Source organism: Salmo salar, chromosome 01, assembly GCF_965601325.2.
Source record: "Salmo salar chromosome 01, fSalSal1, whole genome shotgun sequence".
Taxonomy (NCBI): Eukaryota; Metazoa; Chordata; class Actinopteri; order Salmoniformes; family Salmonidae; genus Salmo; species Salmo salar.
In genome coordinates, this window is record NC_138291.1 from 11,570,001 (window position 1) to 11,591,244 (window position 21,244).

The 21,244-nt window shown below is 43.7% G+C and overlaps 1 protein-coding gene across 1 annotated transcript in view; it reads right to left on the minus strand.

Annotated features, from left to right (window-relative positions):
• The window catches only part of LOC106612959 (connector enhancer of kinase suppressor of ras 1), a 101,173-nt gene that overhangs the window by 42,728 nt on the left and 37,201 nt on the right, over positions 1 to 21,244 (minus strand). The window contains exons 5-7 of the mRNA XM_045714239.2: positions 11,862 to 11,903; positions 10,131 to 10,250; positions 701 to 769 (exon numbers count right to left, since the gene is read on the minus strand). Of these exons, the coding sequence (XP_045570195.1) occupies positions 701 to 769; positions 10,131 to 10,250; positions 11,862 to 11,903 (231 nt within the window). The remainder of the gene's footprint in view (positions 1 to 700; positions 770 to 10,130; positions 10,251 to 11,861; positions 11,904 to 21,244) is intronic.

Here is a 21,244-nt window from a genome sequence, read left to right on the forward strand (position 1 = left end):
ATTGAATAGTGTAGGCTAAATTGGAGTCAGGTGTGTTAACTGGGGCAAAACTGTGACACCAATCAGGCTCCTGAGGACTGGAGTTGGCCACCCCTGTGCTAGAGCCTGCCTGCAGTGCCAAATGGGGAGGCTTTGTACTTTTGGTACTTCCCCATCGGTTCTATTTGCTCCAGACAAGCTCAATCAAGCACCGCTGAAATACTACTTCAAAACAAGTCTACTATGACAAAAACAAAGTACACATCATAACATACAGTGCAACCTATTCATTCAGCACAATGGAAATCCCAATGTTGTACAGCATTGATTTAGCCTGGTCCGAGATCTCCTTTGTGCCATATACTGTAGCCAACTCCTATGGTCATGGTCTGGCAAGACAGCATAAACAGATCTGGGACCATTGATTCACTTTTTGCTTATGATACGTTTTTTTTCCAAGAAATCAATTAGATGTTTTATTTAATGGAATGGAATCAATTCTTATAGCGATATGTGAATTCTATTATCAGTTAACACCCATGGTCTTTGAGTTACACTATTAAGACCTTGATGGCTCAACTCTCTCATTAGATCTGATCTCTGATAATGACTGTGACTATTAGATCATGTGGCAAATAACGTTATTACAGTCATAATCATTATTATTATCATGCTTGGCTGGGCCAGACTCAGCCAGTGTGTGTGTGTACAATATACTCACCACTATTTGGTCATTGATTTGGATCACCTCGTCCCCAGGTAATATCTTGTCACAGAAGTCAGCGGGTGACTGCCAAAGATAAGCAGATAGATACACAACTATTGGAGACTGTATGACAGTCACAGCATACTACAGCCTCATGATGGATGTGAAATCCACTTTGTTTTGACCTTTGATCTTAACTGGTTCAATGCAAGGTGCAATTTCTAAATTGGGTAGTGGGTCATCAGTTTTCCTCTTGTCATGTCAGTCATTGCATACCAAATACACTGCTACTTCCCTGTAAACATTAACAAGACTTTCAGCATGCTTATAGAGAAGGGCATTCAACATGTACTGCACAGACACAAATGACTGATGATTGGTTGAAAGAAATTGATAAGAAGATGTTGGGAGCTGTACGGGTAGATTTCAGTACAACCTTTGATATTATTGACCATAACCTATTGTTGAGAAAACTTACTGTATGGGTTTTCAACCTCTGCCATATTATGGATTTAGATCTATCAATCAATCAATCTATATAACTAATATAACTCAGAGGGTTTTCTTTAATGGAAGCTTCTCTAATGTCAAACATGTAAAGTGTGGTGTACCGCAGGGCAGCTCTCTAGGTCCTCTACTCTTTTCTATTTTTACCAATGACCTGCACTGGCATTTAACAAAGTGTGTGTCTCCATGTATGCCGATGATTCAACCATATGTGTCAGCAGACACAGCTAATGAAGTTACTGAAATCCTTAACAAGGAGTTGCAGTCAGTTTTGGAATGGGTGGCCAGTAATAAACTGGTCCTGAACATCTCTAAAACTAAGAGCATTGTATTTGGTACAAATCATTCCTTGAATTCTAGACCTTAGCTTAATCTGGTAATGAATGGTGTGGCTGTTGAACAAGTTGAGGAGACTAAATCACTTGATGTTACCTTAGATTGTAAACTGTCACGGTCAAAACATATATATTCAATGGTTGTAAAGATGGGGAAGAGGTCTGTCCATAATAAAGAGACAGTCTGCTTTTTTGACACCACACTCCATGCACACACTTACCCCACCAGACATGCCACCAGGGGTCTTTTCACAGTCCCCAGGTCCAGAACAAATTCAGGGAAAAGTACAGTGTCATAAGTGCATGGAACTCTCTTCTATCTCATGTAAATGTATATCAATTGAAAAGTATTTTGTCTGTAATGTATTTTTCGTTATGAGACGGACCCCACTAAGACTAGCTGTCACCATTGGCGTCGGCTAACGGGGATCCTAATAATAAACAAATAAATAAACAAATGGAATCCCTCTCTCGGAAGTTAGATGGCATCTAGAATGCTTCAGATAGACTCCATTAGGAGTAGCCATCTATATCAACATCTTTATCCCAGGCAGGCTGTCCCAAAGGAGAGATTGGACTAAAACGCTGTTCCCTCTCCTTTCCCTGGCAAGCCTTCATCTGACTGGGTGAGTATAACCAAGCCCCAGCCTATAAAGTCCGGATAAACCTCATTCATCACTCATTACTGAATCCGCTTTAACAGTACATTGAAGTAGAGTTAGTATCCTAGCCTGGATGCTAGTTGGTTTCTGCTCTCTTGCAAACTTCTCATGGAATTGTCATGTCAAACAATGACAATGGAGAAGGCAAAAGCACATAGAAATCTGGGACCAGGCTAGTTTCAGACATAACCGAGTCAGGATGGATTTTACTGTCGGAATAGAGTTGCTTATATGTAAACAATATGTGTAGTGCAAAGAGTTTTTCCTGGTCACCTGACAAAGAAAAACTCCAGGGCCTAGTAACAGCCTTTAGAGCAGGTGTGTCAAACTAATTTAGCCCCAGGGGCTGTGTTTGGTCTTCAACGAGGTCCGGCGGGCCCACACTGAAAATTGGTTATATTTCCCTCATCGTCAATAAAAATATATATATATTTTATTTCGATGCTCCCTGACTGTCTAGCTTTCATTTAGGTGATTGTTAGCAAGCTGGACACAGTCAAGATACTGTATGAATGGAGGGCCTTTATTTCTACAGTTTCAATTTGGTTTCAGTCATTTTAAAGTACACTGAGTTACTTGCCCCCCCCCCCCAAATATAAAAAATAAATCAAAAATGTTTACTCAAACCATGTGACACCTCTGCTATAGAGCAATTCATAATCAGGTCACATGGTAAGAAAACTCCTGGCCCTAATTGTGCTACCTCCCTCAACCAAACAGGACATTTCACTCAGCTATTTCACCTACGATCATTTCACTAATTTAAGTAGCCATTCTCTTTCACAACACTAAATCCCCACTACTCAATCTAGATAACTCCCTAAGGCACTGCATCTCAGTGCAAGAGGCGTCACTACAGACCCTGGTTCGATTCCAGGCTGTATCACAACCGGCTGTGATTGGGAGTCCCATAGAGTGTCGCACAATTGGCCCAGCGTCGTCTGGGTTAGGGTTTGGCTGGGGTAGGCCATCATTGTAAATAAGAATTTGTTCTTAACTGACTTGCCTAGTTAAATAAAAGGTTAAATAAATAAATACTAAAATAACGTGTGCAACAAAGTAAGATTTCTAACACAGCCAGTGCATTACCAGTCTTCAATAGGCAGTAGTTGCATCCAAAATGGCACCCTATTCCCTATATAGTGGACTACTTTTGCCCAGAGCGGTATGAAGTGTGAACAGCCCTCCCACTAACAGCTTGTGATAAACATTACGCCTTTATAGTTAATAGCGGCATCATTATGCTGTGATTATACTGTCTTACAGACGATGCCATGAGGTCCATGTTTCCTACTGATTCTATCTAGCATGGTAATCCCCTGATATTTGTGGGTTTTTACAGAGCACTTGTTATGTCTCCCTCTATGGCAGACTGATGTTAGCTAACAAATGGCATTTATAAATACACAGTATTCACACACACAGGCAAGGGCACGCACATCACACACACACACACACACACACACACACACACACACACACACACACACACACACACACACACACACACACACACACACACACACACACACACAGAACACCAGACCTTCCGCATGTCAAGGCAACACAAGCCATTACTCCTATGGGGTTTTGTTTAGAGTAAGTGCATTGAAAATGTAATGGTAATAGCCCATGCCATTGGGCTCGGAAGGACAGGCTTGAGGGGGGAAGGAGAGAATAAAACCTTCAGTGAATTTGTCTTGCCCATTCACCCTCTGAATGGAACACATACACAATCCATGTCTCAATTGTCTCAAGGCTGAAAGAAGTATTTTTTAACCTGTCTCCTCCCCTTTCATCTACACTGATTGAAGATGATTTAACAAGTGACATCAATAAGAGATCATAGCTTTCACATGGTCTATGTCATGGAACGATAATGATGAATAGTGATCTGCCTGTATGTCCATACTGTGTTGTCAATTTAGTCATGTAGTAGATGCTCTTATCCAGCGCAACTTACAGGAGCAATAAGGGTTAAGTGCCTTGCTCAAGGGCACATTGAAATATGCATTTAAAACCTAGTCGGCTGGGGGATTCCGAACCAGCGACCTTTTGGTTACTGGCCCAATGCTGTTAAAAGGAACATTCCACACCAAAACAATATTTGGGTATTTTTTTTCATTAGTCCATTGTTGATATACAGCAGTCCCAGAAATCAAGTTTTCAAGATCTATATTTCTTTAATTTGAAAGTTATACATCTTGAAAACTTGATTACTGACATGGAAAAGATTTTGGGACTATATCAACAAAAATCAAAACATAGTTTTTGTGTGGAGTTTCCCTTTAACCGCTAGGCTACCTGTCCCATAGTGATCTATCTACCTGTATGTCACTTCTCCTTTGGGGTCCTGATTGATATTTGCGCAGGCACGTTAAGGGGAACCGTGTGGATCACGATCATGCATCGCCCAATCAATATACATCACATGACTCCTGGGGCTTTTAGACGTATGGACTGGAGCAGATCTGAATGTGACAGGCCACCACCTCATCCCCTCAGACTCAATGGTTCTATTCATTAGGGCACAACGTAGCAAAACGATTTGCAATGGAAAGCGAAGACAAGCGTTTCTAATTGAACATGATATAATAATTCCTCCCCGTTTCAGTTTGTTTTCTTCCGTTTGCTGCCCTAATGAACAACGCCCAGCTGTTGCATGAAGATGAAGGGAGAGAGCCGTGATGATGATGGGAGGATGAGGGACAGACCTGGGTTCAGATAGTATGAGAGACAGATCTGGTTCCATAACTCTCATTGGATAACGTGAAAGCGATCGCTGCCTTGCATGTTGCCTTTGAAACACATCAGCGGGCTCATGGCCCAGTGGGCCCATACATTTAAAACACAACAGAGTTTTCTAAAATCGCTGCAGTGCAATGTGACACGCACCAGACTGCAGTCATCACTCTCTCCACTTCACCAACCATTTCCTTGCTCCCAGAAGATAGCCCCAGTCAGCCAAGGTCTATTAACAATGACCCTAAATGATCTATTCTAACCAATCACTCTGACAGGTCACATCGCTCCCAACTGTCAACTTACTTTTTGTTCCCTCTTCTTCTTCCTCTTTAAAACAACAATACAAATGGCCACTCCCACAGTGGGTGCTCTGGTCAGAGGGTGCGCTCCCACAGTGGGTGCTCTGGTCAGAGGGTGCGCTCCCACAGTGGGCGCCCCTTCAAATTAGTGGATGTCTATTTCAGCCACAATCGTTACTGACAGGTGTACAAAAATCGAGCACACCGCCATGCAATCTCCATAGACAAACATTGGCAGTAGAAAGGCCTTACTGAAGAGCTCAGTGACTTTCATAATGTCACCGTCATAGGAAGCCACCTTTCCAGCAAGTCAGTTGGTCAAATTTCTGCCATGCTAGAGCTGCCCTGGTCAACTGTAAGTGCTGTTATTGTGAAGTGGAAGCGTCTAGGAGCAACAACGGCTCAGCCGAGAATTGGAAGGCCACACAAGCTCACAGAACGGCACCGCCGAGTGCTGAAGCGTGTAACGGGTAAAAAAAAACGTCTGTCCTCTATTGCAACTTGGTTGCAACACTCACTACTTAGTTCCCAGCAATGTTCCAACATCTAGTGGAAAGCCTTCCCAGAAGACTGGAGGCTAATATAGCAGCAAAGGGGGAACCAACTCCATATTAATGCCCGTGATTTTGGAATGAGATGTTCGACGAGCAGGTGTCCACATACATTTGGTCATGCTTCTACACCTGCATTGCTTGCTGTTTGGGGTTTTAGGCTGGGTTTCTGTACAGCACTTTGTGACATCAGCTGATGTAAGAAGGGCTTTATAAATCCATTTGATTGATTTATAGTATAAAGACCCCTATAATCTGAAGGGGAATTGACCGATTTCCACTGATTCAGTTTCTTTAAGCACATAAAGAGGGCAACGTTTTGCCATGTGCTTGCCATTTGTAAATCGCCCTTTTGATGAAGGCCAATAGGTTGAGAATTCAGTGTGATTTATTTGAAACTTTTCAACAATGTGCGTTATAAGGAGACAATTATTTAACTAGAGTTTAGTAAACTAAGCAAATACATTAATAGTATTAACGCACATTGTAGAAGAAACATTTTTAAATTAAATTACGCTGGCAGATAGTAATGAAGTTTATGGAAGTTTTGCACTACTGAAATGTGACCCAGTCCCAGACTATACCAGAGTACATTGTAATTCCATGGAAGGAAAAGGAAAACTTGAATAGAAAAATGATCTAAAAGAAATGAGTGGAGTGGTGGCATAGGAGTGGTGGCATAGGAGTGGTGGCATAGGCGGTGTGTCCAAAAGCTTCCCTGTCACGCCCTGACCTGAGAGAGTCGTTTTTCTCTGTTTTGTTAGGTCAGGGTGTGACATGGGGTGGGCATTCTATGTGTTGTATGTCTATGTTGTTTTTTCTTTATTGGCCGAGTATGGTTTCCAATCAGAGGCAGCTGTCATTCGTTGTCTCTGATTGGGAATCATACTTAGGCAGCCTTTCCCCCACCTGTGTTTGTGGGTTATTATTATTTCTGTGTGTGTACGCCACAGTTGCGTTACATTTCTTGCTGTTTACCTGTTTATTGTTTTGGTTCGGTTTTCTTCAAATAAAGATGTGGAATTTGAAGATAGTGAACGTGACATTCCCCTAACAAAAATAAATTAAATCCTTCAAAACACTACACCAGAAAGTATGATCTGCAACAGAGGATCATTCGCTTTTTTTTCCTTTTTTTTTTTAAATAGCTGAGGATTGTTTTAAAATCACAAGCGCATACAGCCTGGAAGCACAGAATTTGGGAAGCCTACAATTTGGGCAGCGCGTGTAGCAAATATCAGAGCTGATCATTGATTTGCGGCTGTCAGTGAAAAGTAACTAAAATAGGCGTAAGCCTATCACAATACAATATTTAAAAATACAAATCGTGGGAAAAACACAAAAGAGACAAAGATGAGATGGTCTTTAGTTAGCCTATCGACATGTGAAAAACTCCCAATAGGCTATTAAGATAATGAAAAACTCCCAATAGGCTATTATGATAATGAAAAACTCCCAATAGGCTATTAAGATAATGAAAAACTCCCAATAGGCTATTAAGCCAGCAATCTTATTGCCACAATAGCGGAGAGCATATTCCAGTTGATTTCGTGCCGCATATTCTCTGTCTTTATCATTAGGTGAGTCCGTGGCAAGTTTTTTAGGACAATAATTTCCTCCTCCAGGCTAGATAGACGTCATAGCCTACAATATGCATCTCCCCTTTCATAGGCCTCGATTAGATGGTTGCATTCAAGACAAGGTCGTTTTTATTGAGCTCAGTTTGTCAGCGTCAGCTGATCAGCCTCCCCTGTCATTTTGTGCTATTAAAGAGTATGCTAATGTCTCCAGTCATAGATAATAAAGTGAAGGAGAATTGCATGAAATGTGTTTATGAAATGCGCCTCTAGCTGGGGCTGAGCGGCGGACGTGTCAGATATTTCTCAGATCCTCCTAGAAAATGTCCCTCTAGCTGGGGCTGAGCGGCGGACGTGTCAGATATTTCTCAGATCCTCCTAGAAAATGTCCCTCTAGCTGGGGCTGAGCGGCGGACGTGTCAGATATTTCTCAGATCCTCCTAGAAAATGTCCCTCTAGCTGGGGCTGAGCAAAGAAAAGGACAAGGAAAGCAGAACAGTATTTTTTGCGAACAGTGCATCAGATAGATTATTAGCCTAATTTATGACTATCCAATCTACTCATCACATTAGTAATAGTATGCGATGCTAGAACCATAAAATGCTTTGTCATAAAATGTTCTTTTTTTTCCTGAAAAAAAAAAGTGCTTTCCCAAACTTTAAACCCAATGCGCTGCCTACGGGGTGGTGGTGAAACTTTACCTTGACGGAGTGAAAACGGAAAACTTAGGGAAAAAAAAAGAGAGAAAACATAGGAGAGAGAAGCAAGAGAAAAGGAAAGCAAAATGAGACACCTATAACAAAGGAGGAGGTCGATTGAGGACTGATTGGATAGAGCGAGAGAGCGAGAGAGCTATGCCGAGGAGAAGTGTACAAGAAGTTTGAATAAAGGATCAGAGAGAATGATGAAACAGAAATGAAATAAGGAGTACAGTGTGAGAGAAGTAGAGCATTGAGCGACAACGAGAACGTGAGTCATCCCTAAAGGACAATCAGGATGACATACAGTGTATTCGGAAACTATTCAGACAAAGAATTGTTCCACAGTTACGTTACAGCCTTATTCTAAAATTTTTTTTTTTTTTTTTTAATTCCTCATCAATCTACACACAATACCCCATAACGACAAAGCAAAAACAGGTTTAGTTTTTTCTTGCAAATGTATAGAAAATAAAAATCACATTTACATAAGTATTCAGACCCTTTACTCAGTACTTTGTTGAAGCACCTTTGGCAGCGATTACAGCCTCGAGTCTTCTTGGGTGTGACGCTACAAGCTTGGTACACCTGTATTTGGAGAGTTTCTCCCAGGTCCTCTCAAGCTCTGTCAGGTTGGATGGGGAGCGTTGCTGCACAGCTATTTTCAGGTCTCTCCAGAGATGTTCGATCAGGTTCAAGTCCGGGCTCTGGCTGGGCCACTCAAGGACATTCAGAGACTTGTCCCGAACCCACACCTGCATTGTCTTGGCTGTGTGCTTAGGGTTTTTGTCCTGTTAGAAGGTGAACCTTCGCCCCAGTCTGAGGTCCTGAGCGCACTGGAACAGGTTTTCATCAAGGATCTTTCTGTACTTTACTCCGTTCATCTTTCCCTCGATCCTGACTAGTCTCCCAGTCCCTGCCGCTGAAAAACATCCCCACAGCATGATGCTGCCACCACCGTAGGCATGGTGCCAGGTTTCCTCCAGACGTGACGTTTGGCATTCAGGCCAAAGAGTTCAATCTTGGTTTCATCAGACTAGAAAATCTTGTTTCTCATGGTCTGGGAGTCCTTTAGGGACCTTTTGGGAAACTACAAGCAGGCTGTCATGTGCCTTTTACTGAAGAGTGTCTTCCATCTGGCCACTCTACCATAAAGGCCTGATTGGTGGAGTGCTGCATAGATGGTTGTCCTTCTGGAAGGTTCTCCAATCTCCACAGAGGAACTCTGGAGCTCTGTCAGAGTGACCATCATGTTCTTGGTCACCTGCCTGACCAAGGCCCTTCTTCCTGTTTGCCGGGTGGCCTGCTGTAGTAAGAGTCTTGTTCCAAACTTCTTCCATTTAAGAATGAAGGAGGCCACTGTGTTCTTGGGGACCTTCAATGCTGCAAACATGTTTTGGTACCCTTCCCCAGATCTGTGCCTCAACACAGTCCTGTCTCGGAGCTCTACGGACAATTCCTTCGACCTCACGGCTTGGTTTTTGCTCTGACATGCACTGTCAACTGCCTTTTATAGACAGGTGTGTGCCTTTCCAAATCATGTCCAATCAACTGAATTTACCACAGGTGGACTCCAATCAAGTTGCAGAAACGTCTCAAGGATGGACAAAGGAAACGGGATGCACCTGAAATTTAGTCTCATAGCAAAGGGTCTGAATACTTTTGTAAATAAGGTATATCTGTTATTAATTTGTAATAAATTAGCACACATTTCTTAAACTTGTTTTCGCTTTGTCATTAGAGGGTATTGTGTGTAGATTGATAAGGAAATTATTTTATTTTATCAATTTTGGAATAAGGCTGTAAAGTAACAAAATGTGGAAAAAGTCAAGGGGTCTGAATACTTTCCCAATGCACTGTAAAGAAATGACGTCTGATTAGTTAGATAGAGAGAAAGAGACAGGAGGTAGAGGTAGAGACAGGAAGTAGAGAGGAGGTAGAGACAGGAGGTAGAGGCAGAGACAGGAAGTAAGACAGAGTAAGAGACAGACAGAGTAAGAGATACAGACAGGGTTCAATAACAGATGTTCTGATTGATTCATTAGAATGACACTGACAGTGTGCTACTTACCAGGTGATCGCCGTCGAAGACAGGCACCAGGTCAACCCTCTCCAGCTGGGCAGTGTGGGTAAGGAGCGCCTCTGGACTGCAGTACAGAATCTCATCACACACCGCCACCAACTGACGACACTGGCGGGAGAGATGTTGTACATTAAAAATGGTTCCACTTATATTTTATATGGGTCTACTTGTGAATATATACAGTTGAAGTGGGAAGTTTACATACACCTTAGGCAAATACATTTAAACTCAGTTTTTCACCATTCCTGGCATTTAATCCTAGTAAAAATTCCCTGTCTTAGGTCAGTTAGGATCACCACTTTATTTTAAGAATGTGAAATGTCAGAATAATAGTAGAGAGAATGATTTATTTCAGCTTTCATTTCTTTCATCACATTCCCAGTGGGTCAGAAGTTTACATACACTCAATTAGTATTTGGTAGCATTGCCAAGAAATTCTTTAACTTGGGTCAAACGTTTTGGAAGTTCCCTCAATAAGTTGGGTGAATTTTGGCCCATTCCTTTTTACCTATAGGTGCCCTTCTTTGCGAGGCATTGGAAAACCTCCCTGGTATTTGTGGTTGAATCTGGGTTTGAAATTCACTGCTCGACTGAGGGACCTTACAGATAATTGTATGTGTGGGGTACAGAGATGAGGTAGTCATTCAAAAATCATGTTAAACACTATTATTGCACACAGAGTGAGTCCATGCAACTTATTATGTGACTTGTTAAGAAATTTTTTACTCCAGAACTGATTTAGGCTTGGCATAACAAAGGAGTTGAATATGTATTGATTCAATACATTTCAGCTTTTCATTTTTTAGTAAACATTATAAAAACATAATTCCACTGACATTATAGACCAGTGATCCATTTTAAATTCAGGCTATATGTTTCCATACTACACTGAAAGAAAATAGAAACGCAACATGTAAAGTGTTGGTCCCATGTTAAATGAGCTGAAATGAAAGATCCCATAAAAGTTCCATACGCATAAATAGCTTATTTCTCTCAAATTTTACATCCCTGTCAGTGAGCATTTCTCCTTCGCCAAGATAATCCCTTCACCTGACAGGTGTGGCATATTAAGAAGCTGATTAAACAACATCATCATTACACAGGTGCACCTTGTGCTGGGGACAATAAAAGACCACAAATGCTTAGGAGTATCTCTGTCTGTAATAAAGCCCTTTTTGTGGGGAAAAACTTGTTCTGATTGGCTGGGCCTGGCCCCCCAGTGGGTTAGCCTGGCTGCCAAGTGGGTGTGCGTATGCCCTTCCAGGCCCACCCATGGCAGCACTCCTGCCCAGTCATGTGAAAATCATAGATTAGGGCCTAATGAATGTATTTCAATTGACTGATTTCCTTCTATGAACTGTAACTCAGTAAAATCTTTGAAATTCTTCCATGTTGTTTTTATATTTTTGATGTATCAAATCACATGCTTCTAATTAAGTTGTTGTTTGCATTAGAACCGGAAAAAAACTCAAAATACAAGAAAAAAAGATTCTGGGGAAATGCTAACACTAGTCTAGAAGACATTTATTTGAGCAGAGACAGACATAATTAAACTGATTTATTGAATAAACAACCGATCCATTGCACCACCACACTTCATCTGTTTGTCACTCAATGATTAAAATCATTATACAGAAATTAATGTTTCAATAATTAGGAGCAGAATTTAGAAAAGACAATAGCTGAGGGAAAGAAATCAATGGATATGAGTGTACTCACGATGGAGATGATGTCTTTTTCTTTCTCGTAAACTGTGGAATCCTGTCAAAGGAGTAGAAAACAACAGGGTCAGACACAGTAGAATCCTGTCAAAAGAGTAGAAAACAACAGGGTCAGACACAGTAGAATCCTGTCAAAAGAGTAGAAAACAACAGGGTCAGACACAGTAGAATCCTGTCAAAAGAGTAGAAAACAACAGGGTCAGACACAGTAGAATCCTGTCAAAAGAGTAGAAAACAACAGGGTCAGACACAGTAGAATCCTGTCAAAAGAGTAGAAAACAACAGGGTCAGACACAGTAGAATCCTGTCAAAAGAGTAGAAAACAACAGGGTCAGGGAGTGTGGAATAATAAAGGAGCCCCCACAGAGACTGAAAACAGTATTGATATCTGACAGTGGGACATTCTGATGGTTTGATGTCCTATTATTTTCTGATAAAAAGACCTGAGGCATTCCAAAACACCAGGAAGTGGACTATTAGAGAGTACTATTAGCACTATAACGCCCACGTGCCATCCAGGCCGCTCACTGTATTTACCTCCCTTGTCACTTCATTGACAAACACACCTTTTTAGAGGGGCAGAGCAATTGTATTCAAAGGCACTGTTACGCAATACTGATACAACATTATGTCAACATAGCAGAGCGAGTGGGAGGTTATTTCCATCCCTGGGACACAGTGTGTGCACCTGTGTGTGTTTACCTGGGTTGCCCTGTGGGTGGAGGGTAAATCCTGTGAACTCCTGTAAGTAATGAACGCTAGGATTACAGTTAGTCAATTAAAGCTTGTGTGACGAGAGAGAGAGTGAGAGAGAGAGCGGGGAAGAAAGAGAGAGCGAGCGAGAAACCGAGAGACAGAGAGATGCTTGAGTGTGATCTATTTACATCAGGGCACCACGCCACAGAACTTCTTACGTAAATCTCTAAAGACGTCCTGCCACTCGGATCCCCAGCTCAATAGTTAAAGTGGCAGTACACTCCAAAATCTAAGTTTGTACAATGTCGAGACCTCAAAGTTGACTAACATCCAAACGTTACAGATTCTCTACGACAGGTGCCATCTATTTAAACTATTCAAATTCCCCCATATGCTGCTATTACCAACCATAATCATGCTTCATCTATGCTCCTGGGATACATTCTTCTTCTGTATCTGTGAACCCACAGAACAGGATATGACATACAGTGCCTTCGGAAAGTATTCAGACCCCTTGACTTTTTCAATATTTTGTTACGTTAAAGCCTTATTCTAAAATGGATTAAATGAATAAAAATCCTCATCAATCTACACACAATAAACCATAATGACAAAGTGAAAACAGGTTTTTAGAAATGTTTGATAATTTATTAATAATAAAATAACATAAATACCTTACTACATAAGTATTCAGAACTTTTGCTATGAGACTTAAAATTGAGCTCAGGTGCATCCTGTTTCTATTGATCATCCTTGAGTCCACATGTGGTAAATTCAATTGATTGGACATGATTTGGAAAGACACACACCTGTCTATATAAGTTCCCACAGTTGACAGTGCACGTCAGAACAAAAACCAACCTATGAGGTCAAAGGAATTGTCCGCAGAGCTCAGAGACAGGATTGTGTCGAGGCACAGTTCTGGGGAAGGGTACCAAAACATTTCTGCAGCATTGAAGGGCACCAAGAACCAGTGGCCTCCATCATTCTTAAGTGGAAGAAGTTTGGAACCACCAACACTCTTCCTAGAGCTGGCCACCCGGCCAAACTGAGCAATCGGGGGAGAAGGGCCTTGGTCAGGGAGGTGACCAAGAATCCGAATGTCACTCTGACAGAGCTCCAGAGTTCCTCTGTGGAGATTGGAGAACCTTCCAGAAGGACAACCATCTCTCCAGCACTCCACCAATCAGGCCTTTATGGTAGAGTGGCCAGATGGAAGAAAGACGATTCTCTGGTCTGATGAAACCAAGATTGAACTCTTTGGCCTGAATGCCAAGCGTCACATGTTTTTCAGCGGCAGGGACTGGGAGTCTAGTCAGGATCAAGGCAAAGATGAACGGAGCAAATTACAGATAGATCCTTGATGAAAACCTGTTCCAGAGCACTCAGGACCTCAGACTGGGGCGAAGGTTCACCATCCAACAGGACAATGACCCTAAGTACACAGCCAAAACAACAAAGGAGTGTCTCTGAATGTCCTTGAGTGGCCCAGCCAGAGCCTGGACTTGAACCCAATCGAAGATCTCTGGAGAGACCTGAAAATAGCTGTGCAGCGACGCTCTCCATCCAACCTGACAGGGCTTGAGAGGATCTGCAGAGAAGAATGGGAGAAACTCCACAAATACAGGTGTGCCAAGCTTGTAGGGTCATACCCAAGAAGACTCAAGGCTGTAATCGCTGCCAAAGGTCCTTCAACAAAGTACTGAGTAAAGGGTCTGAATACATACGTAAATGTGATATCAGTTTTTTTATTAAAACAATTTTGTAAACATTTCTTTATGGTATGGTAGTGACTGCCCATTACAGCTTATCACTTATTAACCATCATTTTTTCAATTATTATTATCATTATTAACCATCATTTTTTCAATTACTTTCTATTAATTCAGTATTTCAGATGTTGTGTATATTACATGAGTTTTTTGTTGATGACATTCCAAGTCATCATCTCATCTCTATAGAGCTGCTGACTGTGCTGTCTGACAAAATCACTATTTTAGTAGTTCTTCAAAGTAAATAAGCCGTAGTTTGTATTCAGAAGTCATAAAAGTATCAATGACTTAGATCATGTATTTTCAGATAGAGATGCTTTCTATTCCTCTCCCGTGTACACTCTTCTCGCAGTGTCTGCCTGACGCTGATCTACTGTAGCAGGCATAAAAATAAACATCCTGGCACGCAATGGATTATGGCCATTGTAGTTAATTACCACATGTTCTGCGCTAAACTATGCAGTACTTTCTCCAGTTGGAAACAACAACATCGCACAGTTCGGGCTTGATCTGATTTATCTCTAGATAAACAACGCAATGTGCGCGTTGAGCTCACGGAAAAAATAAATAAATAAACTCTTAATGTTAATTGCTCAGTGCTGTCAGATTGCAGGCTGACACCCCACCAACATGTGATCCCTATGTGGCATAGAGAGAGGGGGCCACATCTACTGGTCCCATTATCCAGAGAGAGAGAGAGGACCACATCTACTGGTCCCATTATCCAGAGAGAGAGGACCACATCTACTGGTCCCATTATCCAGAGAGAGAGAGGACCACATCTACTGGTCCCATTATCCAGAGAGAGAGAGAGGACCACATCTACTGGTCCCATTATCCAGAGAGAGAGAGAGGACCACATCTACTGGTCCCATTATCCAGAGAGAGAGAGAGGACCACATCTACTGGTCCCATTATCCAGAGAGAGAGAGGACCACATCTACTGGTCCCATTATCCAGAGAGAGAGAGAGAGAGAGAGGACCACATCTACTGGTCCCATTATCCAGAGAGGACCACATCTACTGGTCCCATTATCAAGAGAGAGAGAGGACCACATCTACTGGTCCCATTATCCAGAGAGAGAGAGAGGACCACATCTACTGGTCCCATTATCCAGAAAGAGAGAGAGGACCACATCTACTGGTCCCATTATCCAGAGAGAGAGGACCACATCTACTGGTCCCATTATCCAGAGAGAGAGGGCCACATCTACTGGTCCCATTATCCAGAGAGAGAGAGAGGACCATATCTACTGGTCCCATTATCCAGAGAGAGAGAGAGGACCATATCTACTGGTCCCATTATCCAGAGAGAGAGAGAGAGGACCACATCTACTGGTCCCATTATCCAGAGAGAGAGAGAGGACCACATCTACTGGTCCCATTATCCAGAGAGAGAGAGAGGACCACATCTACTGGTCCCATTATCCAGAGAGAGAGAGAGGACCACATCTACTGGTCCCATTATCCAGAGAGAGAGAGAGGACCACATCTACTGGTCCCATTATCCAGAGAGAGAGAGGACCACATCTACTGGTCCCATTATCCAGAGAGAGAGAGGACCACATCTACTGGTCCCATTATCCAGAAAGAGAGAGGACCACATCTACTGGTCCCATTATCCAGAGAGAGAGAGGACCACATCTACTGGTCCCATTATCCAGAGAGAGAGAGAGGACCACATCTACTGGTCCCATTATCCAGAGAGAGAGGACCACATCTACTGGTCCCATTATCCAGAGAGAGAGAGAGAACCACATCTACTGGTCCCATTATCCAGAGAGAGAGAGAGAGGACCACATCTACTGGTTCCATTATCCAGAGAGAGAGAGGACCACATCTACTGGTCCCATTATCCAGAGAGAAAGAGGACCACATCTACTGGTCCCATTATCCAGAGAGAGAGAGGACCACATCTACTGATCCCATTATCCAGAGAGAGAGAGAGGACCACATCTACTGGTCCCATTATCAAGAGAGAGAGTTGACCACATCTACTGGCCCCATTATCCAGAGAGAGAGAGAGGACCACATCTACTGGCCCCATTATCCAGAGAGAGAGAGAGAGAGCACCACCACATCTACTGGTCCCATTATCCAGAGAGAGAGAGAGAGAGGACCACATCTACTGGTCCCATTATCCAGAGAGAGAGAGAGAGGACCACATCTACTGGTCCCATTATCCAGAGAGAGAGAGAGAGGACCACATCTACTGGTCCCATTATCCAGAGAGAGAGAGAGAGGACCACATCTACTGGTCCCATTATCCAGAGAGAGAGAGAGAGAGGACCACATCTACTGGTCCCATTATCCAGAGAGAGAGTTGACCACATCTACTGGCCCCATTATCCAGAGAGAGAGAGAGGACCACATCTACTGGCCCCATTATCCAGAGAGAGAGAGAGAGAGAACCACATCTACTGGTCCCATTATCCAGAGAGAGAGAGAGAGAGGACCACATCTACTGGTCCCATTATCCAGAGAGAGAGAGAGAGGACCACATCTACTGGTCCCATTATCCAGAGAGAGAGAGAGAGAGGACCACATCTACTGGTCCCATTATCCAGAGAGAGAGAGAGAGGACCACATCTACTGGTCCCATTATCCAGAGAGAGAGAGGACCACATCTACTGGTCCCATTATCAAGAGAGAGAGAGAGGACCACATCTACTGGTCCCATTATCCAGAGAGAGAGAGGACCACATCTACTGGTCCCATTATCCAGAGAGAGAGAGGACCACATCTACTGGTCCCATTATCCAGAGAGAGAGAGAGGACCACATCTACTGGTCCCATTATCCAGAGAGAGAGAGAGGACCACATCTACTGGTCCCATTATCCAGAGAGAGAGAGGACCACATCTACTGGTCCCATTATCCAGAGAGAGAGAGAGAGAGGACCACATCTACTGGTCCCATTATCCAGAGAGAGGGAGAGAGGACCACATCTACTGGTCCCATTATCCAGAGAGGACCACATCTACTGGTCCCATTATCAAGAGAGAGAGAGGACCACATCTACTGGTCCCATTATCCAGAGAGAGAGAGAGGACCACATCTACTGGTCCCATTATCCAGAAAGAGAGAGAGGACCACATCTACTGGTCCCATTATCCAGAGAGAGAGGACCACATCTACTGGTCCCATTATCCAGAGAGAGAGGGCCACATCTACTGGTCCCATTATCCAGAGAGAGAGAGAGGACCATATCTACTGGTCCCATTATCCAGAGAGAGAGAGAGGACCATATCTACTGGTCCCATTATCCAGAGAGAGAGAGAGGACCACATCTACTGGTCCCATTATCCAGAGAGAGAGAGAGAGGACCACATCTACTGGTCCCATTATCCAGAGAGAGAGAGGCCCACATCTACTGGTCCCATTATCCAGAAAGAGAGAGAGGACCACATCTACTGGTCCCATTATCCAGAGAGAGAGAGGACCACATCTACTGGTCCCATTATCCAGAGAGAGAGGGCCACATCTACTGGTCCCATTATCCAGAGAGAGAGAGAGGACCACATCTACTGGTCCCATTATCCAGAGAGAGAGAGAGGACCATATCTACTGGTCCCATTATCCAGAGAGAGAGAGAGGACCACATCTACTGGTCCCATTATCCAGAGAGAGATAGAGAGGACCACATCTACTGGTCCCATGATCCAGAGAGAGAGAGGACCACATCTACTGGTCCCATTATCCAGAGAGAGAGAGAGAGAGGACCACATCTACTGGTCCCATTATCCAGAGAGAGAGAGAGGAATAAAGCTGAAGCACAACAGCCCCCGCCACCCAGCTCTGTTCACAACAGCCCCCGCCACCCAGCTCTGTTCACAACAGCCCCCGCCACCCAGCTCTGTTCACAACAGCCCCCGCCACCCAGCTCTGTTCACAACATTCCCCGCCACCCAGCTCTGTTCACAACAGCCCCCGCCACCGAGCTCTGTTCCCAACAGCCCCCGCCACCCAGCTCTGTTCCCAACAGCCCCCGCCACCCAGCTCTGTTCACAACAGCCCCCGCCACCCAGCTCTGTTCACAACAGCCCCCGCCACCCAGCTCTGTTCACAACAGCCCCCGCCACCCAGCTCTGTTCACAACAGCCCCCGCCACCGAGCTCTGTTCCCAACAGCCCCCGCCACCCAGCTCTGTTCCCAACAGCCCCCGCCACCCAGCTCTGTTCACAACAGCCCCCGCCACCCAGCTCTGTTCCCAACAGCCCCCGCCACCCAGCTCTGTTCACAACAGCCCCCGCCACCCAGCTCTGTTCACAACAGCCCCCGCCACCCAGCTCTGTTCACCACAGCCCCCGGCACTTCAATGTTCCATTTTCCCCTCAGTATGACTTCCTCACAAACTGTGGTTGCTGCTTAGCAGATGAGTGACTATGAAAGCCTCCATTACGTTTATAATAAATAAGTCTTTATAGAAATCGACCTTGGGCTTTGTGCTTTTTCACCCTGCCAGAGGTATGCAGTTATTCAACACAGTCTGCTGTGCGTTATTGCTTACGTAATACGCCTTTATTCCAGTTAATGAAAGATGGCCCTAAAACTGAGGGTAGAGCCATTCACTTCAAATAATCTACAATGAATTGTAAACTACTGTTAGTCTGTAATTTATACAGGAAATAACACTCAGGAAGTAGCGTCCAACTTGGATTGGATTTATAAACTGAGGGAGCAAGGCACAACTACTCAAACATGAGGTTCATTTCTTTCATATAGTTCGGTCATGTGATCTAGGCCGTCATTGTAAATAACAATTTGTTCTTAACTGACTTGCCTTGTTAAATTAAAGGTTAAATAAAAAGAAAATGTAAAAATGACATGCCTGATGTCTATGTGAGCTTTGTCGTTGTCTAGGAAACAGATGTGGATTGTTCTGGGTGGAAGAACACACTGCAATCCAATCTCATGATGCATTCACACACACACACACACAAACATTAATAATCATTGTGACACAAAAGCCCTTGAGTAGTTTAAAGGCCCAGTTCAGTCAAATTTAATCTTTCATGTGTTTTATATATATTTACACACTATGAGGTTGGAATAATACTGTGAAATTGTGAAAATGATGATAATACCCTTTTAGTGTAAGAGCTGTTTGAATAGACTGTCTGAAATTTCAGCCTGTTTTGGTGGGATTTAGTTTTGGCCTTCCTGGTAACATCACCAGGCTGTAAATGTGTTGGTAGACCAATAAGAAACATTGTGCCAACCTCTCTGCCAATAAGAGCTAGTTTTCCTCTCTCCACTCAGACCACTCCCAGAGAGTCCTAGCTAAATCTTTGCTTGAGATATTGCTCTTCGCTATTAAGCTATTTTGGTTTATTTTTGACAATTTTAATTGAAAACAATCACAGTAATGTGATTTGATAGAACTAAAAACAGCTGCATTGGACCTTTAAGTGTGAGTGGGCTTCCTATAGCGGACATAGAGATGAATTGGCACAATAAAAGAAAATATCCTTTTATGAGTGAATGCCACTAGGATATATGCCACCATCGCTGGGAGGTGATTTAGTCAAACTGAAGCATGCATTTGTGAATGAGTGTGTGTGTGTGTGTGTGTGTGTGTGTGTGTGTGTGTGTGTGTGTGTGTGTGAATATGTGTATGTGTGTATATGTGTATGTGTGTGTGTGTGTGTATATATGTGTATGTGTGTATATGTGTATACATACCTGGAGTGTATCTCTTTATACCTCTTCAACACCAAACCAACACAGCCGGTCTAAAGCAGTGGTTCCCAAACTGTGGGGCCCTAGGGGGCGTGAGCTAATGTTTTTAGGCCATTGAGCGGGAATCCCCCCTGTGCCCCCCTCCCCCCGGTGAAACATTTTGAGAACCACTGGTCTAAAAGTACCAGATGGGCGGGGTTTGCTCTTTTGCAACTATTCTATTGCTTCCATATAGTCAGACAAGCTCAATCAAGCCTAGATAAAGTATTTGAAATTATTTTCAAATATAATTTGGTCTGCACCAAACCAACCCATGTGAATTATTAGGCGTATATCTCTTTAAATGCTGGTGAAGGGACTCCAAGGAGTGAGAGTTCACTTTCTGCCTGCTCTATATTGGAGCGTTACGTTCAACATTTCCTAACTCAATTACTTCAAATAGTAAATCCAATAAAACTCAGCCTAAGTGAACTGCAAATGCTACTGTCTCTAGCTTGGTCCCAGATCGGTCAGTCTCTACCCTGGTCAGTCTCTAGCCTGGTCCCAGATCGGTCAGTCTCTACCCTGGTCAGTCTCTACCCTGGTCAGTCTCTAGCCTGGTCCCAGATCGGTTAGTCTCTAGCCTGGTCCCAGATTAGTCAGTCTCTACCCTGGTCAGTCTCTATCCTGGTCCCAGATTAGTCAGTCTCTACCCTGGTCAGTCTCTAGCCTGGTCCCAGATCGGTTAGTCTCTAGCCTGGTCCCAGATCGGTCAGTCTCTACCCTGGTCAGTCTCTAGCCTGGTCCCAGATCGGTTAGTCTCTAGCCTGGTCCCAGATCGGTCAGTCTCTACCCTGGTCAGTCTCTAGCCTGGTCCCAGATCGGTTAGTCTCTAGCCTGGTCCCAGATCGCTCAGTCTCTACCCTGGTCAGTCTCTAGCCTGGTCCCAGATCGCTCAGTCTCTACCCTGGTCAGTCTCTAGCCTGGTCCCAGATCGATCAGTCTCTACCCTGGTCAGTCTCTACCCTGGTCAGTCTCTAGCCTGGTCCCAGATCGGTTAGTCTCTAGCCTGGTCCCAGATCGGTCAGTCTCTACCCTGGTCAGTCTCTACCCTGGTCCCAGATCGGTCAGTCTCTACCCTGGTCCCAGATCGGTTAGTCTCTAGCCTGGTCCCAGATTGGTCAGTCTCTACCCTGGTCCCAGATCGGTTAGTCTCTAGCCTGGTCCCAGATTGGTCAGTCTCTACCCTGGTC